The sequence below is a fragment of the Protopterus annectens genome, chromosome 1.part0 (genome assembly GCF_019279795.1).
Source record: "Protopterus annectens isolate FY-2018-M chromosome 1.part0, PAN1.0, whole genome shotgun sequence".
NCBI classification, from domain to species: domain Eukaryota; kingdom Metazoa; phylum Chordata; order Ceratodontiformes; family Protopteridae; genus Protopterus; species Protopterus annectens.
The window spans coordinates 1799287273-1799315039 of record NC_056725.1 but is presented as its reverse complement, the minus strand read 5'-3'; the positions used below and the strand labels follow the sequence as shown (position 1 = coordinate 1799315039).

The window sequence follows — 27767 nt, the reverse complement described above, 5'->3', positions numbered from 1 at the left end:
CATGCTTTGCCCAGATTTCTAGCATTAGGGAGTTGAGAGGTAGGGTATTGTTTAATTGCACTTTGTGCATTATCCACCTGTCTCAGATTAAAGATGGGACAGGTGTTCCTGTAATTGCTGGAGTCAGGGTGAAAGGAAATATGCCTATTTTTGTCAGAGAAGAAAACCTGTCTGCAAATAACTCTGCCAGTTGTGATGGATTTGTAAACCATAATCCATCCTTAATGATACTGATATTTGACTATGAATTCACCCTATAGCTTTTTAAATGTGTGAAGAGGGATTTTTTATTATCAGAACTAAAAGTTACTAGTTTGTATTTCTATTTCATTATTGTAGAATTTAGCAGATGCCTAAAACTGTTTCTGATTTCCTTATATTTTTTCTTATTTATCTTACTGGGAGTTTTCTTAAGCAATTGCAAACGAGCTTTAGTTTTTCTCCTGAGCTGTCTAGTTTCCCTGTCCACAGATCTGTATGCTACTTTATGCAATTGCTGTTTTTAGCTCTCTGAACAAAGCGGTCGATAAGGGAAGATGTATACTCCTACAAAATGTCCCAGTGAATTTCAGTGGTGGTCTTCTCCAGAGCTGCTTTCCATTTCCAGTTTTCTAGGTCTTCATTAATAGCTGGACAACCAGCAGGATAATCTTTCAAGGCTGGAGAGAAGTGCTTTAAACTACGCTTACATTTTGCTTTTGTAACTTTCTGGTAATTACATAAATGGTTAGACCATCCAAATTCAAGTGCAGTCCTACAAAAGCTAGCTACTAACCTTGATATTCAACGTGCATACAGCTGCAGTCATAACAGATGGGTTCTCCTGCCGTCAGGCGGGTCCTCGGTCGGCCGAATTCCAAAGTCTAGGTCCAGCGTCGGTTGTCGTCGCTTCTTCCCTGACGTCAGTGTGACAGGGGTATAAAGGAACCAGCCAACGCCATTTTCTTCAGTCTTTCTTGCCGCGCGGTGCCCGAAGCAGAAGCAGTTCGCAAGTGCCGGTCAGCCAGCTCCTGAAATTATGAAATTTGGAAACCGAAGTCTTCTTAAAAGCTAAGTACCCCATTGGGGAAACTTTTCTTGCCTCAGACCGATGTCAGACAAAGTTAATAATTGTATTTCTTGTGGGAAGCAAATACCGCATAAGGATTTCCATTCCCTCTGTATACCTTGTTTAGGCCCAGACCATGACGTCTCGGTCTGTCGCTTTTGTGCTACATTCAACAAACGCACTATTAAGCATCGGGCTGAGTTCGCCCAGCATTATTTTGGAAAAGCAATTAACTATACTATGTCGTCGGATACTCTGACTCCGGTTTTGTCTAAAAAACGCAAAGACAAGGACCGACACATGAGGTCCGCGGCCTCTACCGACACCACGCCAAAGCCGACTACACGTGGTCAGGTTCTCAGTGAGGCACCTACGCAGCCCCTGATTACCGACGACACTTCTTTGACGGTGTCTCCTGTGCCCGAGGTCGCAGGCTCCTCGGCCCACACCCCGACTACAGATACCGAAGCCACTCTTGGCATTGAAACTCAGAATGTGGACAAGGTCCACCTCCACTTAAGGTGTCTTCAGACCTTCCTCTTCTTTCTCCATCAAGGCTTTCACAAAGTCTAAAGCAACCATGCACTCTAAGAGACCAGCTACACAGGGCCCATCTCCAGGCCCCATGCCTAAGAAACAGATGCTTAAAATGGCTGAGGATTTAATTACTCTAATCAGAGGTTCTCAGCCCCCACCGGACAAAAGGCCCAGAGTGGAGGAAGATTCCCCCTCCTCTGATCAGGGCTCCATTATTTCAGAGCACTCTGATGATGAGGAACATTCTTACTCCCCTTTTGAAGACTCTGATGCGGAGGAGTCCATCCTTCTGTATCCCCCCCTGAGGATTACTCATTTGGGGAAACTTTGCATACCTTAAGGGAACACTTCCACTGGGAAGGCCAGGATTATTCAGATTCCAAGAAAAGGCTCAGGGAATTTCTCTTGTTACCTCAGCATAGGCCTCTGGCTATACCTCCTGTCTTGGACATCCTAGATGATGTTTACTCGGAGGCTTGCCTTAACCTGGACTCTCTACCTCCAGCTCCAGTTAAGCCTGACAGGTACTACAGGGTTCCTGACTCACACCAATTTCTTTACAAAAGCCATGCTGCTGACCCAGAAACCATCTCACAGAGCCCCAAGGGAGTTAAGGCCTCCATTGCCAAAAATCCATTGCCTTCCGAGAGATTCCAGATCCTTAGAAAGGTGGGGAAAAAAGTTATATACCTCGGCTACCTTATCCATGAGGGCCTTAAACTGTCAGTTTCATATGCTAAAATACCAACAGTTTTTGTTATCACAATTGAAGAGTAAAATGTCACAACCTGAACAACCAGACTTGAAGGAGTTGCAGGATTTGATGCATAGTGCAGAACAAGTGGGTAAGCATACCTTACAATGTGGTTTTGATGCTCTAGAGGCCTCATGTGGAGCTGCTGTTACAGGATCAGTCATATGTAGGCATGCCTGGCTCAAGGAACAAGCCTTACCTGATCATGTCAAAGTTAAATTACTAGACGCCCCTCTTCAAAAGGATGTACTATTTGGTGTTAATGCTGAGGAGGTATTAAGGAAAATGGAGGAAAAGGCTAAATCAATGCAAACTGTGAAAGAATTTCTATAGGTTCAACCCCCACGTTTTAGTAGAAATTGGCCTTCCAAAAACTGGTCCTTTCCTGCCACAGACAGACCCCAAAGAGGCAGATACAGGCGCCCGAGGGGCAGAGGACAATCCCAAGGATCATATAGAGGCAGACAATGGCAAGCTTCTACACAAAGAGGTGGTGAGGACAACTCGCAATCTTTCAGAAAGCAAACCCAATGACTTTCCCCTTTGCATGCCAACCAGGTTTCAAATGGCAGCCCCCTTAAGAGGAAAGCTGGCATTATTTTCAAAAAATTGGCATGTTGTCACAAAGGACAAATGGATCCTGGACATTATAAACAGTGGCTACAAATTCCATTTTCACACCCTTCCAAAAATGAGAGGCATGCCAAACCTGCCACACAATCAAAGGGCAGAGGCACAAAAGCAAATTACAGATCTCATAAACATGAAAGCTATTCAAGCGGTACCTACGCACGAACAAGGTCAAGGTTTTTATTCCAGGCTATTTCTGGTGCCAAGGAAGGGAAAAGATTTGAGACCTATTTTGGATCTATCCATCCTAAACACATTTCTGCTCATACCAAAATTCAAGATGCTCACTCTACAGCAACTTTTTCCCATGCTGGGCAAGGAGTCTTGGCTGGTAACATTGGACCTCAAGGAGGCATACCTGCATGTCCCAATCAGACAAAATTGCAGAAGGTACCTCAGATTTCTTGCAGGTTCAACCCATTATCAATACTCTGCATTGCCCTTTGGCTTATCTACTGCACCCAGAGTATTCACGAAATGCCTGGCATCAGTAATTGCCTACTGCAGACTTCAAGGGATACAAATATATCCCTATTTGGACGACTGCCTGATCCAAGCAGACAGCAAGCACATTCTTCTGAAACATCTGGCTTATGTAATAATGTTATTGATGTCTCTGGGATACACAGTCAACAAAAAGAAATCAAGGCTAATACCCTCTCAGAAGATAATTTTCCTGGGTGCCAATTTGGACACAAACACCCAGATGGCCTACCTCATGCCAGAGAAGCAGGGGCAACTAATACAATACTTCAGAACACTAGCAAATTGCACCAGGCTGACTGCAAGGAAAATCCTGCAGGCTCTGGGATTCATGGCATCTTGCATCTTACTAATCCCATGTGCAAAGCTGCATATGAGGAAACTACAATGGTACCTGAAAAACATATGGTCTCAACACAGCCACAGTTTGGAAACAATAATACCACTAATTCCATGTCTGCAAAAGGAATTTCTGTGGTGGGCTCAAGCATGTCAAACAAACACAGGTCTTCCATTCAGCAAGCCTCAAGCAAATCAAGTCATCACAACAGACGCCTCGGACTATGCCTTGGGGGCGCACATGACAGATCGGTGCATTCAGGGCAAATGGTCCCAAAAAGAAAAGCACCTTCACATCAATCAAAATGAAATGCTAGCAGTAATAAATGCTATTATAGCTTTCAAGGACCTTCTACAACCAGATCAATTATTGATAAGAACGGACAACACCACAGTCATGTGGTACATAAACAAACAGGGAGGAACACATTCTTACCCCCTATGCAGACTGGCCATGTCACTTTGGAACATGGCCATGGACTTACAAATGGAACTACAAGCACAGTACTTGCCAGGCAAGGAAAACACGCTGGCAGACAACCTAAGCAGGAATATGACAGATCCACACGAATGGAAATTACATCCAAACATTTTTACAGAAATAATCCAAGAATGGGGAAGGCCAGACATAGATCTCTTTGCCTCCCACAAGAATCATCAATTGACAAAATTCTGCTCAAGGATCTTCCATCCAAAGGCCTGGAGAGTGGACACTCTTTCTTTCAGTTGGACATCAATGACAGTTTATGCCTTCCCTCCTCTTCCTCTGCTGCCCAAAGTTCTATTAAAGACCAAAGCAGACAGACCAAAGATGATTCTCATTGCTCCGGACTGGCCAAGGCAACACTGGTACCCACTCCTGAGGAGCCTGACGCATTCCCCACCATGGACCCTGCCTCTAATGCCTCTTCTTCTGACTCAGCACAGTTTCAAAACTCTTCACAGCCAGATAAAAACACTCAATCTAGCCGCATGGAAGATTCCTTAGCATTTCAACAGGCCCTACTCTCCAAGGAGGTGCAGGATGTCATTTTGGAGGCCAGAAGGCCATCAACTAGAAAAGCTTACTCCATAAAATGGAAACGTTTTGTGTCTGGAATGAGAAAAAGGGCCAGGATCCTGGAAAACTGAATTTACCTCAAATACTACAATATTTGGCTAAACTGCTAAGCAGTGGACTTTCTTTCTCCTCCATCAAAATACATGCCTCAGCCATTTCTGCAGAATACAACACTGATCCACCTTTATTCTCTCACCCTCTCTTAAGACAGTTCCTCAGAGGGGCTAAGAATTTAAGGCCTCCAAGGAAACAACCAATTCCTGCTTGGGATCTTAATTTCATTCTGGAAAAAATGACCTTGCCTCCCTTTGAGCCAGCTGCCTCATCAGATTTGCAATATTTGTCCTGGAAAACAGCTTTCCTTCTGGCTATCACCTCAGCTCATAGAGTTTCAGAACTACAGGCTCTCATGGCTGTCCAGCCTTTTATCATCTTCCATCAGGACAGAGTTTCCTTACCAACCCGTCCTTTATGCCTAAAGTGGTATGCAGGGTAGCTTTAAATCAGGCCATACATTTACCTACTTTTTATCCTAATCCTCAAAACAAAGGGGAGAGATTACTACATTCCTTGGACATCCACAGACAGCTGCGTTATTATTTGGACAGAACAAAGCCTTTCAGAAAATCAGAACAGCTCTTTGTGGCCTATGCAGTAGGAGCTCAAGGGAAGCCAATTTCCAAACAAACAATCTCAAAATGGATAGCCCACTGCATACGCTTTTGCTATTTCTTTCATGGCAAAACTGTTCCTACAGGCATTAGAACTCATTCCACCAGGGCCACAGCCACCTCTGCAGCCTTCCTCAGAGGAGTTCCTACCAAGGATATTTTGGAAGCAGCCACTTGGAGTTCTGTGCATACCTTCTCCAAGCACTACAACCTACCATTATACTCCAAATCTAGAGCAGGCTTTGCCACTGCAGTCTTGCAGGGCATTTTGGCTCCTCCTAGTTCCAACTAGTGCCTACCACCCCTTTCTTAGCTTTGGGATTCTACCCATCTGTTATGACTGCAGCTGTATGCACGATGAACATAGTACAGTTTTGTACCTACCATAAATGTAGATGTTCGAGTGCTAATACAGCTGCAGTCCAGGTTTCCCTCCCTCCTTCCTCTCTTGGGACAGGCCTATAGGCTAACACATCCTCATACAACCTGATTGGGGTTTTCATTTATGATGTATTTGCTTGCAACTACTGTATTTTGATTATATAGCACTGCATTATCACACAAATTTATTATTGCCTTCCTTCTGGGGGCACCTGACATCTGGGGCAAGAAAAACTGAAGAAAATGGCGTCAGCTGGTTCCTTTATACCCCTGTCGCACTGACGTCAGGGAAGAAGCGACGACAACCGACGCTGGACCTAGACTTTGGAATTTGGCTGACCGAGGACCTGCCTGACGGCAGGAGAACCCTTCTGTTATGACTGCAGCTGTATTAGCACTCGAACATCTACATTTATGGTAGGTACAAAACTGTACTTTTTTTAATGTACACTGTATCAAGAATTTTGCCTACCCTTGTTGGCTTATTTACTAACGGTGTGCAACTAAGCTCGACATTAGATCTTACCATCTTGGAAATAGCATCACTGTTGAGCAGTTGATTTCCCCAGTCAATAAAGGGCACATTTAAGTTGCCAGCAATCATATCAGAACCTAAGAAAAATATATTACTTGAGTTTCACTAAAGAATTTTAAGTCAGAACCTGTCAAGAGATGGGAATATCTAGAAAGGGCAACAACCCAGTTGCACTGTTCCTCAACAATTTTAACAACAATTATTTCATAATCATCTCTACTGAGCATGACCGATGATTTACAGGAGTATCAATCTCTTAAAGCAAGAAAACTGGACAAATTCATAAATAATGGGGGGACAAAGGCCCAAAAATAGAACAATAATAAATATTGTTCTTACAAACTTAGAATGTTGATACAATAACAGGTTTTACATTAACACTGATTTTCTGAAGAGTATGAAGTTTGAAACTGAAATGTCTGTCATTCTTTTCTGATGTCAGTCATCAATGATTTGCAGTGATTTGCCAGAAAAACAACATTTTATGAGTAATAGACTAGAAATATGAGGCAAAAATTTGGCCAGTGTTGAGAGGTATGAGGAGGAGTTAACATAAATGTAAGCCACTTCCTCTTCTACTGGATCTGTAATGGTGGTAACCCAAATAACCAGGAAGAGACAGTGGCTTATTCAATTCATTAAACGAGTTTCAGTTATAAAAATGATATCTTAATTATGCCTTGTGGCTCGTCTCCAAGTCTGTAAACTTTTCATTCAGACTCCGTGCATTGCTTAGTAAGCACTAAGTGAACTGTACTTTACAAGATAATCCTTGTACTTCGCCTATTAATTACCAAAGGTCCAAGGGTGGTGTAATTTTCCTCTGTTCTTCCTGCATATGGCCATTAGACATTGAATGACACACCATTTGTAATGCATCTCTACAAACACATTGTCCAGATAGAAATGCTGCTATGTTTTCTAATTAAGAATGTCAACAGACTAGATTCCCTCAGCTTCAAGAACAGAGCAGAAACCTTCTCACTGTTGTCCGTCTCATATTGGATCCTACATAATGCTCTCTCTCTTGCCTTCCTGGCTATGAAACATTCTGTACTACTAGACCTCCTGAACCTCAGAGACATTGATGATACTAAAATCACTTGCTTCAAAGATCTCAGCCTTCATTACAACATAAACAGACTCTCTTGAATTTGTTCCTCACCCAAAGAATCCCTTACATATGGAACTTCCTTGCTTTCCTTATATGTCAGTCAGTGTAACACATTGGCCTACATTTTATTCTGCCTTGACAATTGGATGTGTACCAACAAATTTATTCCTGGGGTAAGCAACATGGTCTTCATCGAGCACGATGGAAAATATACTCCCTAAACTCTTCATGTCATATGGCTGGGCTGTGTTTAGTTATCCATTCTGCACACCTAATAGGAATATATGAACATTTGGGAGAATGTGTAGTTTTTATTTTATTTTTTAATTATTCAAAGTCCAAACTGGCCATTTTATTGCAGTAAGTGACAAAAGTTGTCAAGTAGATTAGTTTTAATTTAGAAAATGTTCCATTTTCTAGGCATAATATATATCTTATGGCAGACGACATTGGGCAAACCGGACCACCTAGAGAAAATAAGGCCCAATGCCTGTGACAGTGAGTATTGTAGCACATGTTCTTCGTGTTTCACTGTTGCAGTCATTACATTTTCGTTATCTGCTTGCAGTAGCCCTCAGTCGGCCTGATTAACAAAGTCTTGGGTCCTGCGTCTGTTTTTGTCCCTTCTTCCATGATGTCAGGTCGTCAGGGGTATAAAACATGCAGCCGTCGCCATTACATCAGTCTTTCTTGCCGTGCGGTGCCCGAAGCAGAAGCAGTTCGCAAGTGCCGGTCGGCCGACTCCTGAAATTTTCATTTTTGAGTTTCAGAACCGAAGTCTTCAACTAAAGCTAATTACCCCATTGGGGAAACTTTTTCTTGCTCCTTACCGATGTCAGTAAAAGTTAATAATTGCATTACTTGTGGAAAGCAAATACCTCTCAAAGATTTTCATTCGTACTGTATTCCTTGCCTAGGCCCTGACCACGACGTACCTTGCTGTCGGTTTTCTGCTTTATTTAATCAGTGCACTATCCGTCGTTGGTATATTTTCGCTTCTAAATATTTTGGTTCTCAGTTTAATTATCCAGAAATGTCGTCGGTTAGCCATCTGACTACAGACATTCCGAAAAAACACAAAGATAAAGACGGAGACAGGCCGCCGAGGTCCAAAGCTGCCGACGACACTTCTCCTAAGCCAGTCGCCAGTTTGCCAGTACTCAGTGAGGCGCTTTCGGAGCCCCTGATACCTGCTACTTCTGACTCACAGGCCTCTACTGAGACCCATTCAGAATCCGGTATGCTACGAGATGCTTCAACTGTGGAACCTGCGGATGTCTCTACCTTGGATGGGTCCTGAGCTGCTGTGCAGGCACCGGCTTCTGAGGGTGTATTCAGGCCTACGGACTTGCATATTAAACCAATGCCTCCTCCTTAATTTAGGCCTAAATCTTGAACCATGCCTAAGAAACCGACGCTCAGGCCGCATGCTCAGACATCTATGACTAAAAACAAATGATAAAAATGGCTGAAGATCTTATAACTCTAATCAGGGGAAGCCAACCTCCCCCTTCTAAGAGACCTACGACTGAAGTTGTTTATGAATCTTCTGAACCGGATTCTGATTCTTCTGATGGTCTGGATTTGCCCTTATCTACTTATGAGGATTCTGATGCAGAGGACTGTATTCCCTCTGTTTCCCCTCCAAAGGATTTTTCTTTTGGTGAGACCTTACATATACCCTAAGGGAGCATTTCCACTGGGAAAGCCAGGATTTTTTTGATTAAAAAAATAGGATTAGGGATTTCTTACTCCTGCCTCAGCATTGGGCTTTAGCTATACCTCCTGTACTAGACATTGTTGATTATGCCTTTTCAGAATCTGGTTTGGCCCCCGATTCCTTGCCTCCTGCTCCCAGAAAACCTGACCGATATTACAGGGTTCCTGATTCTCACAAGTTCTTTTTTAAAAACCCTATTGTGGATCCAGAGACTATTTCACAGGGACCCAAGGGCATTAAGGTTTCTACTGCTAAAAATCATACCCCCTCTGATAGAGACTCCAGGGCGCTGGACAGATGGGGTAAGAAAGTTTACACTTCTGCAACACTGGCCATTAGGGCTTTAAACTTCCAGTTTCATATGTTAAAAGTATCAACAACATGTTATTGGATTACTTAAACAGAAAGTGATGTTAATTCCTCACTTTGCTGAAAATAAAGAATTACAGAATTTAATGCATTCTGCTGAACAGGTTGGAAAACATTGCAATGTGGATTTGATTCATTAGAGGCCTCTTGCAGGGCTGCTGTTAATGGGTCTGTGCTCAGAAGGCATGCTTGGCTTAAGGAACAAGGTTTGCCTGATCATGTTACAGCTAAATTGTTGGATGCTTCCTTAAATCAGGACCATCTGTTTGGCCACAAGACTGAGGACGTTCTTAAAAAGATGGAAGATAAAGCTAAATCTATGTAAACTGTTAAAGATTTCTTATAAGTTCAGCCTCCTCGATTTAGTAGGCACTGGCCCTCTAAAAATTGGTCCTTTCCAGCCCCTACCAGGTCTTCTCAAGCCAAACTCAGACACAGCAGAAACCCCAGGTTTCAGTCCCAAGGGACACACAAGACTAGGCAGTGGAGGGTTTCCACACCCGAACCTGGGAGTAGTAAGACTCCCCCCATGGAAAACTGTCTCAATGACTTGCTTTTAAAACTACCAAGCACTTCCAAACTGAATGCTCCTTTAGGCAGAAAGATTGGTCTGCAGGCCAAAAACGTGGAACTCATTACCCAGGACAAATGGGTTTTAAATAGTATCCCAGGGATACAGATTTCACTTCCACACCTTACAAACACCAAGCAGGTGGCCATATCTACCCCCAAATCAGTGGGCAGAGGCCCAAAATTAAGTACTCTCTCTCTTAAACATGGGGGCCAGTAGAGGAAAAGGGACAAGGTTTCTATTCGAGACTTTATCTGGTACCCAGAAAAGGCAATACATGGCATCCTTTCCTGGACCTTTCTGTTCTAAACACCTTTCTGGTGATTCCAAAATTCAAAATGCTGACTCTTCACCAGCTGCATGGTTGGCAACACTAGACTTAAAAGAAGCATACCTGCACATCCCTATCAGGGAGTCTTGCAGAAGATACCTACGCTTCAAAGCAGGCTACATGCACTATCAGTTCTCTGCACTGCCCTTTGGCTTATCTATTGCACCCAGGGTATTCACAAAGTGCCTAGCTCCAATTATTGCATTTTGCAGGCAAAGAAATATTCAAATATACCCATAATTGGACAGTTGTCTAATTCAGGCAGAAAGCAAGGGCATTCTTTTGAATCATCTGGCCTTTGTTCAAAGGATACTAACATGTCTGGTGTTCACCATAAACGAAAAGAAATCCCACCTGGTACCCTGTCAACAAATTGTATTCCTGGGAGCAAGCTTGAATACAACTTCCCAGATGGCTTTCCTCACGCCAAAGAAATGGATTCATTTGACAACTTACTTGAAACAAGTGGCCACAAAAACCTAGCTATCTGCAAGGCAAATACTGCAAGCCTTTGGGTTCATGGCCTCCTGCATTCTTCTAATTCCATATGCAAGGCTGCATATGAGGAAATTACAGTGGTATCTCAAAAGCCTATGGTGTCAACATTCATAGGATCTAGAAGCAAGGATTCCTGTCATACCTTGCCTACATCTAGAGATCCTTTGGTGGGCAGAGGCCTGCCACCAAAACAGGGGACTACCATTCACATTACCCCCTGCCGCCCAAATCTTAACAACAGACGCATCAGACTATGCATGGGGGGCTCACCTGGCAGGGAAGTGCATTCAGGGCAAATGGAACCCAAGTCAAATGCACGTGCACATAAATCAAAAGGAAATGTTAGCTGTACAAAATGCTCTGACAGCCTTCAAGGACCACATTCTTCCAGGACAACTAATGGTAAAGACTGACAACTCCACTGTCATGTGGTACATAAGCAGGGGGGTACACATACTTAACTCCTCTGCAGACTAGCCATGGCTTTGTGGAACACAGCCTTGAGCTACCGAGTGAATCTACAAGCTGAATTCCTGCCAGGAAAAGTAAATAGACTGGCAGATGGACTAAGCAGAAACCTCATGGACCCACACGAGTGGAAACTGGAACCAAGGATTTTCAACATGTTGACAAGCAAATGGGGGAGTCCAGATATAGACCTGTTTGCCTCCCCCCAGAACCATCAACTGGACAAATTTTGCACAAGGATTCCCAACAAGCTAGCTTGGAAAGTGGATGCTCTATCCTTCAGCTAGAAAAACCTATCAGTTTATGCCTTTCCTCCTCTGCCTCTGCTCTCCAAGGTACTACTAAAGATCAAACAGGACAAGCCAAGGATAATTTTAATTGCATCAGACTGGCCTCACCAACACTGGTGTACCCACTCTTGCGCAGTGTGTCACGCTTGGCTCCATGGCACCTGCCTCAGACTCCTTCCCTGTTGTCTCAACAGGAGAACCAGATTCTGCACCCTCAGCTGCAAACCCTGAACCTAGCAGCCTGGCTAATTACCTAATGTCTCCTGTACCATCCCTCAGTAAATCAGTGATGGATATCATTTTAGAGGCAAGGAGGCCTAGTACTAGAAAATCTTATGCTGTAAAATGGAAAAGATTCTGTGCCTGGAACCAATCTGAAGGAATGAACGCAGCAGTGCCCAATTTACCTCAGATTCTACAATACTTAACTGAGATGCTTCATAAGGGCTTGTCTTTTTCTGCCATTAAATTTATGCCTCAGCCATTTCAGCTCATTATAGCACAGAGCCTTCCCTCTTCTCTCACCCACTGCTCAAGCAGTTCCTCAGAGGGGCCAAAAATTTAAAGCCACCCAGGAGAGCTCCAACTCCAGCCTGGGATCTTAACTTTGTCTTGGAGAAGCCCACTCTTAGTCCTTTTGAGCCAGCTGCTACTGCAGATTTAAAATTTCTTTCCTGGAAAACAGCTTTCCTTTCAGCAATCACTTCTGCAAGAAGGTTATCTGAATTAAAGGCCCTTATGGCAGTGGAGCCTTTCATAATCATTCATGTGGACAGTGTGTCCCTCAGAACCAATCCCTCCTTCATGCCCAAGGTGGTATCCAAGTGTGGCTCTTAATCAGTCCATTCATTTGCCTACCTTCTTTATTAACCCACAGAACAAAGGGGAACGGATACTGCACTCCTTAGACGTGTACAGACAACTTAGATTCTACTTAGGACTAAACCTCAAAGGAAATCTGGAAAACTGCTGGTGGCATTTGCTGCAGGGCAGAGGGGAAAGCTGTTTCAAAACAAACAATTTCAAAATGGATAGGCCACTGCATTCATTTCTGCTATAAGCACCATGGTAAACCTATCCCACAGGGCATCAGACCCCATTCAACCAGGGCTGCATCTACCTCTACAGCCTTTATCAGAGGCGTCCTTACTAGGGACATCCTAGAAGCTGCTACCTGGAGTTCTGTACATACTTTCACCAAGCATTATCATTTGCCAATTTTCTCTAAATCCAGAGCTGGTTTTGCCACTGCAGTCTTGCAGGGCCTTATAGCTGGTCCTAATTCTATTTAAATTCCTCCTCCCAACCTTAGCTTTGGGAATCTACCCAAATGTAATGACTGCAGCAGTGAAACACGAAGAACATAGTACAGTTGTGTACACTTACCATAAATGTAGATGTTAGAGTGTATTCACTGTTGCAGTCCTGGTTACCCTCCTTCCAGCCCCCTTTCTTCTTTTGGCTATACCTCTACTCTCACTTGCTATGCTCTAAAAGCTTTTTTTAGTGCATTTGCTTTTTTGTTGGAGGTATATCCTTGTATTTATAGATTTGATTGCTTCCCTTTAGGGGGGCACCTGACACCTATGGCAAGAAAAACTGATGCAATGGCATCGGCTGCTTGTTTTATACCCCTGATGACCTGACTTCATGGAAGAAGGGACAGCAACCGATGCAGGACCCAAGACTTTGTTAATCAGGCCGACTGAGGGCTACTGCAAGCAGATAACCCAAATGTAATGACTGTAACAGTGAATACACTCGAACATCTACATTTATGGTACGTGTACACAACTGTACTTTCTAGGAGGTCTGCTATTGCAGAATACCATGAAAAACAAACCAAAAGTGGACTGGGGGGGGGGGGTAATACAGTATGCCATCAATTCTGTTGGGTATTATTATGTAATGCTTCCCCTTATTAAAATAAATACCTTCCCTTGCAGTTGTTGTTACTTCTTTAGTGTTGCAAATGAATTTTAGATTCAAGCTAAATAATTTTTCTGAAATTGTTTCAGCAGCACTGCAGACCAGTCTGCATGTCTCAAAGTATCTTGTTTTCTTCCTGCACGTCCAGCGTCAACATCAAAGGTGACTATTAAAAGTGCATTGGTTAAATAAACAATTAATAAATAATCGTAACACCCTGCTTTTATAGAGTGTCCATGTGTATGATTACGGTGGTGGTCGCTGTCCATACCAGTAAATTGCTTGGCTGTTTGCCAGGCAGCAAATGCATCTTTCTGATGTCATAAAGTAATTCATGACAGGGAGTCAGTGAGCGGCTGACATTGAGCAGCTGCTGACTGTTCAGTACTGCAGAGAGTCATTATCATGTTGAGAGGTGCACATTGTAAATAGCTCTGCACATTTCTCAGGCTTCCGGTGTGATGCCACAGAAGAATGCCCAGAGAAGAACAAAGTAAAGTTTGGGCAGTTTCTTAAACTTATTTACTTGATTTATGTTATGGAATTGTAAAATATATACCCAAGAACTATATATTAAAAAATTTTCACATTTCACACCTCCATTCATGCTTAATCTTGGTATATTTGGTCTCTTACCATATTTAAACAATGCTGAAAGGTTGATGTGTCCATATATTGCATCATAGTGAGTTTTATTAGCTTACACCAAACATCATACATCATACATTGTAAAACTAGACTTGGTCTGTGTTTTGATCTATGCATGTGGCATAAGGGTATCTTGAGAGGATCTTGATTAAATGGGCATAGTGGTTAGCTAATGAGTGAAATGATAAGTAAATGTGTCACTCCACTTTTTTTTTGTTAAATAATGCATATTATTTAGAGTGCCAGAGTATTGATTTACTGGTCCTAAATAAAACTGTCTCGTACTGGGTCTGATAAGAAATGTTCTTGACTTTTCACTTTCTCTGATGGCTGCAAGACAGAATTAGCAGGGCTTTGTAAAACCGTATTTTTGCCATCTGTTTAGATGTATGAGATTTTGCACATTTCAAATTCTTTAGTCCATACTTAAAAATCAGGCCAGATGGGAGGTGAACTCCCTCTTTTTTGAATTATTTTTATATGCTGCATTTAGAAAGTATCCTTGAATTTGGTTTCATTCAGCTGCCTAACATCATTTGGTTATTTATTTATGGCTTGTTGACCAGTTTAGTTCCAGTCGGGCTATGGCCCATTTTCAGGGAAACTAGAGGTAGTATTCATACTGACTAGGGAACATTTGGCCAGTACACTAGAGGGATTTTCTTCACTGTTTTCTTCTTAGTTATTTTCAATACTTTAAACTATTTAGTCAATATTTAATAATTTATGATATAAATATCTGAACATACAAAAAATACATCTTTACTCTTTTTATATGGGTGGAATGGGATCTTTTACCTCCACTTGAGCTGCCACCAACTCGTGCAGATGGAACCAGACTTTAATGTCTCACCTAAAGGACAGCACACTGAGGAGAGTAGAAAATTAATCCAAGCATATAATGTGGAAATAGAACCTACAGCCTCCTGTTCTTAAGGCATCATTTTTAATGGCAGTATTTGTTTTGGTGTTGATTTTGTCTGTTTAAGCACTATTTTCTGTAATAAGTGTTTGTCTGTTGCTGATTTGATAATGTCCCCCATGTCTTTTGCCAAGGGAAATCCTGCCAGTGTTCTGGATAGTGGTTCTGCTGCCATCTTTGACACTGGTAACCCAAGCTGACTGTAGACTTCAATGTTAAGTTGTATATCTCGCCTCCATTCTTGCTGGATGGGTTCAGAGCCGATCCTCGGCTCTGACTCGGCATTCTACTAAAGCTCGAGAGCTATTTACTGGCTAAGAAAATGCCCAAAAATGTGAGGCAGAGGAAGGACAATAGCAACACATGTCCATTTGTGGGTACCATATCACCATTCAAAACTGGCATGGGGATATGCAGGTCTTCCTTTGAGGTAGTCCAACTATACACTAAGTCTCCATAGCATCCTTGAACTCCACAAGTTAACACGGTGTCACCATTTACCTCACACCAAAAAGGCACGTACTGCCTTTGTCATAACAAAATACTGTCCTTGGCTGTTCCTAAGACACTCTTTAGACTTGTGTTAAATACAAATTAAATAATCTTTTGTCATTGTCTGATCCAGATGTCGGGTGCCCTAGTTAAGGGCCATTTGTATTAGCCTGCTTTGAGAATAGCGTCTAGGATGAATTTGTGTACAGTGTGTTACATCGTTGTGCTGTGACCACATATGACAATGTCTGTTAAGTGACTGTTGAGCTTGTTAGCAGAACAGATCCTCTACAGGTCATAGTGTGACTGTTGTAATTTACTCCCTGAGTGTTTGTGTAACACAATAAAAGCTTAGATTTATGCCACTGGCACATAAAGGTGGAAACATTCTTAAAATAATTATTTTAATGGGGTTCGTAACTAAAGGTAAACGAATCAGATTTTTATCAGTACATTGTAGTTTATTTGATCTGATTAGTATGGTTGTATACCGTTTTTGTCACTGCTTTTCCTTGCCTTAGTCAAGTGCAGTCTTGTTCTAACTTTCAGAATGTTTTCCACTTAAGTCATGGAGCTGAAACTGCTAACAAGACGTGCGTTCTATAGATGCAGTTTTTTGTCAGGCACATTATCTGTTAATTACTGTGTTGTGAAGATCAGAGCTGCAGACTACAAAACTTGAGTTTGACATCACACTAGTCTTCAGTTACATATTGTGTAACAGACTGTGACACCTGCTACCCTGTTCTCTGTCACCCTAGAAAATAAGCCATGCGGGTTTTACCATGTTACTGCATTAATAAATATAATCATTCTTCATAATGTATATTAATAGCTTCCAGAAGCTGTTTTTCTAAATAAGTCATGTGTGTGGTGCATTAAGAACGTGCCTTTGAATTGATTTGCTTACTTGGTTACTTCTTGCCATATGCCAATTAGGCAGGTAGATTTTACTTTCTGTTTGATGTTGCCTGCCATTGTCAGAAGCTGTTGAGGTACATAAACTTTTAGCAGTCTTCATTTAATTGGTTGGACATCAAGCATAAGAACAGCAGAGAACATGACGTGTAAGTAATATTTTTATGCTCCGTGTGCCTTTCAGCCAGTTCCTGTCAGGAGCTCATTGTGCCGGCTCTTGGCCACTCTCTTTGGAGACACATCTGTGTTCTGGAAGAAAACAAGTTCCCTTCTGAGGTTGCCTTTATTAAGTAAGAGGGTAAATTTAGTCTTTTAGACAGAAAAGCTGATCTTCCTTTCCCTGAGCTGCTTATCAAGTGTCTCTTGCAGCTGTTTGACATGAAACTGTCTCTCTCTATTCCTGTCTCTCTGTACTGAGGACAGGTAACATCTGAACTATTTATTAGTAACAAAAGTATCAGAGGCTTAGCTGTCAATGTCTCAGCACCAGAATAAGGGACAAAGCCAATAATTTTCCGGCACAAAGGACCCAAATTAGGGGCACTTTTGAAATATTAGTACTACTCATTAAAAAGTGGACAAAATAGGAATATGAATTAATGTGCATTTTCTGATGTAAAAGAAATATGTAACTAATGAATGTCATTTATTGATTCTAGTCCACCATTTTTTTTATACACAAACCATCACTGCTTTTAGGAGTTCAGCATAAACTTTTGAGCTGCAGCCTGGGACATTTGTGGAAATCAGGGACAGTTGAGATGTATGCAGAGAGAGAAGTATAGAAAAATTGAAGTACAAATGAGGCAGTTTGAACTTGAAGATGTTTATTTTCAGACATTTCTTCTAGTATGTTCCCAAAAGCTGCCTTACATATCAAAGCATAATCTTGTGCCAGACTCCCTGATATAATGCTTGGATGGAGTTTTTCTGTACTTTTTTCAGTCCTTATCAGTCTGGGTGTTGGTATAATGGTTACCTCACATACACAAGGTACAAGGTTTGATTTTTTCATCTTTGGAAGGGAATTTGGCTTGGCTTAAAGTGTTGCACAAGGGCAGCTAGCTTTGTACTTTACCAATGAACCTGTTTTCTACCTTAGCATTTGCATCCGCTCCATATCCCTCCACTCATGTGAATCTTCATACCGTTCCTTCACTTCATTTGTTTTGACTTGTAGCTCTTGGATTTCCAGGTACATCATTTTCCTATTTCACAAGAGTGCTTTTTCCTAGTCATTTTGTTCCTCTCCACCTTTTGTATTCTTATTTTGTTTTCAGAAGGATTTCTTTTAAAGTATATTTTTCCTGCCATCATAATGCTTCCCCTTCTTTTCACATATTTCTGATTTTTATTGCCGTTTTTTAAATTGTTGTTTTTAAGCACTGTTTCCTCTAGGTTTTACTCAGTTTCTGAAGAAGTTCCTTACCGAAGTGAATGAAAGCACTTAAACTGATGTGTTTTTGAATGTAATAAATTCTGGTTCGTGATTTCTGAGTGGCGTTTTTTTTCCTTTTTACATATTTCTGATTATTACACACTGAGTTCACTTATGAGGATGAAAATAAATCGTATTCTGTGAAGCTATAACATGTAGGTTTTTATATTTTTCTGTTACAGTAAGATGCAGAAAAAAATGAGCTGCGTTTTTTAAATGTAAAATCTGTCAGAATAAATGAGGGATGTGTAAAGAATATCCTGTTGTAAGCAGGAATGACTTCCTGAAGAGGGCCTCTCAGTTTCAATTAACAGGGCACTGCACATTGGCAAAGATCTTAAGATTCATACTGCGTGGGAAATGCGCTGTGTTGCTAAGAACGAACAAACTGTTAAGAGGTTTCATTTTGTTGCCTGTTGACTTCATCAGCATTTTGCACATTGTAAACACATCTGTGCTTTGTTGAGAGGTTCATGTGCCTGTGATCCAGAGTTTGCCAGCCTGTAGTTGTTTTCCTGCATTGCCCTTCTGACTGGTTGTAGAATTTTTTTTTGTAATGTTTGGTAACCAGGTAGGTAAACTAGTCAAATGTAACCCTTTTCAGACATAACCTTTATCTAGAGTGAATAGGCACCTGTTGAGAAGTCTGTATCAATGGTAGTTGTCTGCACACGGGTGCAGTTTTGTGCACACACAGTTCAAGTCTATTCTTAACAGTAAGCATGCATTTAAACAGAATAATAGAAGATATGTTAAGAGTCATAAAGAGAAACGCATAGGTGTATAGTATATGACAAGCTGAATGCATAATGAGCTGTAAATGAATTGCTGTGTTGATACAGGTTCTGTTGCCATTCATAAACTGGTGCTGTTGCAGTTTATAGTAACAGGAATGAGGAATACAGTTTTTACGTGTGTGTGTGTGTGTATATGTGTATATATATATATATATATATATATATATATATATATATATATATATATATATGTATATGTATATATATGTGTAATAAAATCTGTAAACTTTCCTGTGCACCTCCTTCTCACCTTCACGTGCCTTCTCTATTCACACCATAATGTGTTGTGCTGAGGCTGTAAGATAATAATTCCTGTAGCCTCCTAGAAATAAGAAGATCAAGTCTCAGCAAAAATCAGGCCGCTTATCCAATTCATGCATACATCTAGTAGAGAGTCTCTTGAGCAAAAACATTGAACCACAGCAGCAATGAAACTGTTTGTAATAGGTGTCTGTTGTCAGGCACATTGACTTGTCATTTACAAGGCTGGACAAGGAGAGTGCTACAGTGAGTTGTCTTTCAGGCACCAAGGCTCTCTGATGTTACAAAGGGCCTAAAGACCCTAACTCCTATCATATTACTTTGGCATAATCATGGTATATGTGGGTGTGAATGATGTGAGATGTAGACCCCTGAGAGAAATGCAGAGAGTGACATATCAGAACTTTACATGCCTGTTACGAATGCAAGTAAGACATGAATGCTGAGTGGTTTCCTTCCTTCACCTCTGTTAATTCCTATATGTAGCGAAAAGATAATTAACTTCAGTAGTAGGTTAAATAGCTTGTATCATTCCAGGGTTAATGTGCCCATGTGTCAGTATGGGACCAAGGATGGCCCACACTTCTCATTTCAAGGCTTCCACAAACTGGCGAATGTCTTTGTTTCCATCCTAGTGCATTTTTAGGCAAAGTCCACTTGATTGACATTCCAGAATAACTAACATTATTAATTATGAAATCGGATAACATTAAGTTGGTTCTCCTCAATGTCAGAAATCTAAACAATAAATTATCTTATCTTCGAAAACTTCCAGGCATGCATAGTTACTGAAAATTGGTTTAAATGTGGAGAGAGTACTACCTCTATACCAGGATTTTGTGCTTTTTATGGCTTCAGACCCAACAGCAACTGCAGTGGAATCTCCATATTTGTCAAGGAACATAGTACCTCCTTGCAGATCCCTAGGGACTCGCATAATAAATTAATTGAAGTACAGATCAGTCAAGACAGGATTAATGATCAACTAGTAGCTTGTTACAGAATGTCTTTTGTCCCCTGATGGCCATGTACGATTCTTTAGTGCTCTAAATGATCTCCCTATTAGCAAAAACTCCCTTATTTTACATGACTTTAACTACACTTTAATAAAACTGGGACAGCTATGCATCTAATGCAAGTTGTGCCCAAAAATTCCTACACGTAATAAACAAAAATTTTCTTGAACGGTTATTAAATACACTTACCAAGGGACACAGTATTTTTGACATGATTGATTCAAATATGGATGCCTCTTGGCTTGCACTACTCATCTGGTATCTCTTTCCATAGCGAAGTCATACCATACTCTTGTGACTTTCTGCAGTAAACTCCCAAAAACTTATATAGCAAATCCCACTGAATTTAAGGAGTATGTACATGCCGATCTCAACCTACTCTGTGATGAAATATTAATTTTCACTTATGACTGCACCTCCCCTGATCTTAATGCAGCAGCACACTTCACCAAGTAATTTTATACCCACTTAGAAAATGCATAGCGTTAGTTGTCCCTGCCAGAACCAAGTATCACAGGAAATTCAAAAGCTAGCAACAACGGTGGTCCGCTTTCATAAATGTAGAACAAAAGAAACTCCTAATATTACTTAGTAAATCCAAATCCTCCTCTTCTCAAGGATAATGTCAAAAGCATTACAAGCAAAGTCCAACACTGTCAGATACACTAAAGTAGACAATGAACTTAGGCTGGCCTCTGAAGCCAAAGATGATATAAAAAAAAATCCTCTATAGTGCTCTGCACTGTTTCATGATGCCTTCTATTCTGAGTAGATAGAAATTGTCAATTTCCTTGCAAACAAATTTAGTGCAGCTTCACCCCTGAGACTTCTGTTCAAAGCCCTGAAACGTGTGAATCCCTTACTCTCCCAATTATCTCTAAAGAGTATTTACTGAAACCCTGAAACGTGTGAATCCCTTACTCTCCCAATTATCTCTAAAGAGTATTTACTGAAAGGGTGAACCATGACCAAAAATACTTCCTCCATGGGACCTGACAGTGTAGCTGGTTGTGTAATTAATAATGTTAAACATAAAAATAAGAGTACCAAGCTCTGTTTGTAGTCACACCATGTAGAAAAATCACCATGTAGAAAAATCACGTCTTTTCAGACCACAGTTCTTGTTTGAAGAAACAATATCCAGTTCTTATTCCAAATATATTAGTTTATTGAGACAATCGGTAAGTGCTTTCGCTGACAAACTTTTTCAAAATGATAGGGTCCCTTTAAAGCCAGTGTTAAAAAATAGGAGACATAGGATTAAATGAAATATTTTTAAAGTTGTTATTTGCTTTTTTATGCTATTGACACTAATTAATTTTATTTTAAGTAATTTTATTACAGTAATAATAGTATGTCAATATGACAGTTTTATATAATATAATGTGTTTATTAATACACACATATATATAAAATTTCATAGATAGATGTTAACAACATTATCTCATGTTTTAAGCTTCAAAAGTATGTCTTAGGTTTTTAAGGATTTAATTGATCAAGTATTTAATTATTTAATTATTTAATTGTGTTGAATGTGTATATATAAGCTCTAGCTGAGATGGAGTATTATAGGTTTGAAAAAGCTTGTCAGCGAAAGCGCTTACCGATTGTCTCAATAATATATTTGGAATAAGAACTGGATATTGTTTCTTCAAACAAGAACTGTGGTCTGAAAAGACGTGATTTTTCTACATGGTGTGACTACAAACAGAGCTTGGTACTCTTATTTTTATCTTTATTCTGGCGTTTGCTCTGTTTGCTTTCCTGTATCTACCGCTGGTATTTTTACTTATTAATTTACTAATAATGTTAAACATACCCTTACAGACACACTCCTTAAACTGTTTAACTTAAGTTTAGCTACTGTTTTTTTCCAGTGATGAGTGGTGCACAGCAGTGGTTATGGCACATAATAAAGGTGGCCTTACAACTAACCTGTGTAATTACAGGCCTTTACAATCCTTATTTACAAAGCCATGAAATCTATTGTAACTGACCTCATAAACTGTGATATCAAGAGTCTTAATAGACTTGGCTCTCAACAGTGAGGCTTTACGAAGGTTAGATCCTGCCTGTTTAATCTTGTAAACTTTGAAAGGGTTTTGGAAGTTGTAGATGGTGGCCATATGATAGTGCATGTTGGTGTATCTTGATCTGGCCAAGGCCTTCAAAACCATTCTTCATGCTAGTGTCAAATCCTTTTACAAGTCAACTCATGTGTTAAGATGGATAGCAGGTTGGATGCAAGACAGAACCCGTACAATACAAATTGCAAGTGTTGCATCAGTAAGTATGCAGCTAACCATTTGTATTCCTTGGGGCTCTGTGCTGGGCCCTGCCTTTTTTGTATTAACTTCTCAGATATCTAAGCAGAGAGCCAGGACATCTGTCTAAAAAAGCTTAATGATGACTGCAAACTGGGGGAGGGTTGGTGTTGTCAAGTCATCCACTGACGCAGAAACCCTCCAGAATGAATTCTTCCATGTAAACACCTGGTTTACTAAAAATGGGGTCAGACTTAATGCTAGAAAGTGTAGTGTCATCACTTTTGGTAGACAAACCCCTTTCCTCATCATACTGTATACACAACACACACCACATTCAAATGAAGTGTAGTTAGGGACCTAGGTACTCGAGTTAATGGTTTCTCCTCTTTTTACAATGGTTATTAGGAAATTCCAGCTAATGGTCAAAGGAATATCGTCAACCACTAAAGAGGTACTCACTGCCTTATTTGATCGGGCCAATTATTGAGTACAAAATTCTCTTTGAGATGCATCTCACTAAACATATCAAACAATTCGAAAGACACCAAATGTTCTTAACCAGAAAGATCACATATCTAAAGTCCCTGAGCTTGCAAGAGAGACCGGAGGCTCTATCTTTTTACTCACTGTCTTATAGACTTTTGAATGAAAGTGTCTGCCTTGCTTACCTCGGCGTTAGAGACCCTGTTGTCCTGGATCTCCTGTTTCTTTGCAACTCAACTATCTCCACCAATACTAGAATCAGGGACTTAAATTTTCACCAGCAGTTAAGTAAAGCACGTCAGTGGGACATGTTTATATACCAGCATCCCCCAACCTCTGGAATAAACTCCCACTTTATGTTAAGCCATGTAACTTCCTTTAAACATAAATTAGATGACTGGATGGATATCCACAAATTTACTCTGGTATTGACTGTTATTGCCCTCAAAAAGAAGAGTTGTGACCTGAGGGAGGGTACTAGAAAGGCATGGATGGTTATGTTCATACGTTGGTACTAGGCTATCAGCCCTAGGTCTTATACAAGCCTAGCCATAACAATTCCCTGGCTATTTCTTCCCACACTATTTACTTCCCTAGACCCCTGTCTAGCAGGGTGACTGACGTGATCCCCCGGGTGACTTGGTTGCCTTGTATTATCTATGACTGTATGTACTTAAGTGGACAGATTAGACTGTAGGGGTCTTTTTCTGGGTTCTAGTTTAATGTGTAATATAAAATTATCCAGAAGATTACAGTAAATGTAAGTAACAAACATAATTTAAACTGGAAATAAATTTGGAAATGATGCACAACCTAGCAGCCTGGATAAATGATACAGTTGTTCAGTGGAACATGTAAAAATGGCATGGCATTTAGTAACTTATGATTAGATTAACCATTCTCTCTTTATGTATTGTGGAGTGCACATTTATGACTCTCAGGGAGAAAATCACAACTGATAACTCCTTGGACATAGCGGGATAAAGCTGTGACTATGACCCAGATGACCGGAATTTGACTAGTGGTTTGGGGTGCCCCTTTGGTGCTAGCATGGGGAAGGAAAGAGATGATGAGGCTTAAACCTGTGATGCCCTCTGTTAAATACAAGAAACAGTTACATGGTACTGTATCTGGTCTGAGTCCAAATTGTGCTGGAGCTAGACAACATGAACAGAGGCAAGTAAATTCAGTGGTTAAAAATGTGGATGATTTTGCAGTTGCATTAAATGTTATATAGTCCAGCACAGCACATAAACGTGTTACTTGGCATAATAAAGAGCCATATCTTGATTGATTATAGGATAATATTTTCCATTTGTTTCGTTTCAGTGCATTTCTACTTCATATTCTGATACTGTGTAATGGTAATAATAACTGTCCGGCCTTATTAGCCCTCAAAAAGCACACTTTTACCTCCTCCCAGTAGTAATAAAATATTTCAGTCTTGGCTTCATCAAGTCTTTTTCTTTTGCCTTTTTAGTGGACCTCTTAGATCTTCACACTGCTCAGAGAATTTTCGAACAGCACAAGTTGTCACAGAACGATCAGCTTGTCAGTGTTCCGGATATTATTAATTGCCTGACAACAACGTATGATGGGCTGGAACAGAACCACAAGGAGCTGGTGAATGTCCCACTATGTGTCGACATGTGTCTGAACTGGCTGCTGAATGTGTATGACACGTAAGTTATCGACTTTGAATTATTCAGTAAGCCCGGTGATGAGCTTGTAAATTAATCTCCTGGATGATGAATCCACTTATTCTGACTATATTAGAGAGACTCCTGTGGGTAATGTCTGTAAAAGATTTTTAAACAACAAAGTCTTTGTTGGAAAGAGCAGGATTAGCATATTTGGCTCATGGTAGGGATCCTTGAGTGTTTGAGTGTGCACTTTTAATTCATTAGTTTCTACCAAAAAGGGCACAAAATTAGCAGCACATAAAGAAGCGTTTGAGAGGAAACAGCTGCAAGCGCTTGAATAGTTCTTGTTTACTGGTGTTTTGCTTTAGGCATTATAACAAATTAATCTTGTATAATGTATTTGTGATAACAGAGAGACTCATTATTTAAAGGAGAGAGGGGATAGTTGTACTTCAGCTGCAGTACACATTGATTTAAATCATAACCATGTTTTTTGTGTCATGCCATGTTTAAACAAAAAAAGTTATATGAGGCATCAAAGAAAATGCAATTACTTCTGTGTTAAGATTGCTGTGTTGCCATCACTGTTGTTTTAACATCTCTAGTAAGAAATGTCTAGGAGGATATGTAAAACAGTTTGGCTTCTGAGTCAGCTTTGACAGGTGTTGTGATTGTGAGGCACTATGGGGAACTAGACATGCGAGGTCTTCATACTAAAAGCATTTGAAATAACTTGTGTAATATTGCATTCTTCATCTTACAAATGCTCATTACATAGATGGTTTTCAGAATCTTTCCACCACTTCCAACATACTTTTTATAGTACTGTGTCATAAGCAACAGTAGTGCCAGGGTTATGCTTAGATGCAAATCTGTTTTTTATATAATAAACATTTGCAGTCTCTTGTTGGATTGTGAAAAATTGCTGGGGCCTAGAACTTTAAGAATGAGAGCTGTCACAGTCTTAACGTGTTGTGAAAACTGACATACTTAAAACTGGCAGAGTTATATTCATCCCATTAATTGCAAACCTTTGGCTTTGGTGGCTTTTAGCATGTTTTACTCAGAATTTCACTGTAGACATGTTAACCTCACCATTACTTTGAAAAAATAAGCAGTTTGGTTAATTTCAAATTTGGTGTTACACTTCGGTTATAATTTCAGGTTTTAAAAGATAAAAGAAATAAACAGTTAACATGTGAAAATGACTGCTTCTACAATTATGCATTATTCTGAAGGTAATTACTATAGTATCGTAACTTGAAGGGATATAATATTAGCCTTACCTGCCTTAGCTGCATTCATTGACAGGAAATTTCTCATCTGTACCTGAAATGAGGTTTGAACCTATACAGGCCTTGTACTGTACAACACTGCCTTTGTCTTGATAGAGTTTGTTCCAGTTTTGCACTTGCTCTCACCGCCCATTTCTTCGTTCTGCTTGTAACAGATAAATATTTCAACTCCACGTTTCTCAAAGTTTGAAAAGCTTCCCTTACTGCAGTTCATTTTCCATCATTTTTTTGCTTAAAATGATTTCAGAATTTAGTTGCAGTTCCTGTGTTGATATTTCCCCACCCATCCCCAGTTTTTAGTATTTTTCTTTGACTATTCATAGATACTGGTCTTGAATCTTACAGTCTTGTCTTACCCACTGAAGTTCCAGAACAAGACAGATAGTGTTTGAATCATTAGTTCTGTAGTTTAGAAGGTTGAAGACATGAGTAAGAGTCACATGGCTTTCCTTAGATAAATGCATTCAGTTAAAGGAAAAATGTTTTTATTTATTTTAAATTTGTTGACCAGGATAGCCCATCTGGATGTGAGCCTATTTTCGTTGGAGGCCCGGAGAGAAAAGCTCCAATAAAACAAGAGTAACATTGACAGGTACAGTGTCTGTTTTACATAGAATTTAACAGAAATATCTAGAGACAACAAAGAAAGTGCAACATACAATAGGCACTTTAGTGAAAAGGAGAAATTTATTACAGTATATTAAAGTCGTGTTTGTGTGTGCATGTGTGTGTGTGTATATATATAGATATATATATAGATATATATATATATATATATATATATATATATATATATATATATATAGATACATATATATATTTATATATATATATACATATATATATATATATATATATATATATTTATTTGGATCCCTATCACCCTATCAGATGATAGAAACTTCATTTGACTGAGACCATAAGACTGAAATTTCAAAATACTGAAAAATCACTTGACTGAAACCCATAATACTGAAATCTTACAATGCAACATTTCAGCATATTGAATTGTAATGTGAACGATATAAAACCAGAATAAGTGAGGGGCTATGCCCCCCCACACACCCCTAACTATGTATACTCACTCCAGGATCGCACTACAGTGAGGAAAAGGTATATGCCCTTTTCCCCACTGTAGTACAATCCTGGAGTTAATATATATATATATATATATATATATATATATATATATATATATCTATATATATATATATATATATCTATCTGTATATATATATATATATATATATATATAGTTGGGGGGGTGGGGGGCACAGCCACCCGCAACTTATATTGTCCACTTTACAATTCATTATGTTGAAATTTAGCATTGTAAGATTTCAGTATTATAGGTTTCAGTAAAGTGATTTTTCAGTATTATGAAATTTCAGTCTTATGGTCTCAGTCAAATGAGTTTGTCAAATGACGTTTCTATCACCTGATAGGGATCCATATATATATATATATATATATATATATATATATATATATATATATATAGGTTCAATGTTAAATGTTCGAACATCCAAAATGTAGAACATTACATGGTCGATACTAAATGTTCGACATTTGGATGTTTGAACATAAAAAAAAAAAACACAGAAATCTAGGCAGGGGGGCAAGCCCCCCTGCACTCCCCCTGCTTAAATATACCAACTCCGAGACCGCACTTCACTGCAGAAAAGGGAAATTCTCCCTATCTGCACCATATGGTGCCATTGAAAGTCTATCTTTGAGCACTCACAATTTCGAACGTTTGGTCTCTACCATGTAATGTTTGAAATTTTGAGCATTCGAAGATTTGACAGGTACCCTATATATATATATATATATATATATATATATATATATATATATAT

The 27767-nt window shown here is 39.9% G+C and overlaps 1 protein-coding gene across 4 annotated transcripts in view; it reads left to right on the top strand.

Annotated features, from left to right (window-relative positions):
- UTRN (utrophin) overlaps positions 1-27767 on the top strand; it is a 4744936-nt gene that overhangs the window by 4169622 nt on the left and 547547 nt on the right. For all 4 annotated transcript variants that reach the window (XM_044069601.1, XM_044069592.1, XM_044069610.1 and 1 more), the window contains one exon: positions 24451-24652. In XM_044069601.1, coding sequence (XP_043925536.1) covers positions 24451-24652 — 202 coding nt within the window. The remainder of the gene's footprint in view (positions 1-24450; positions 24653-27767) is intronic.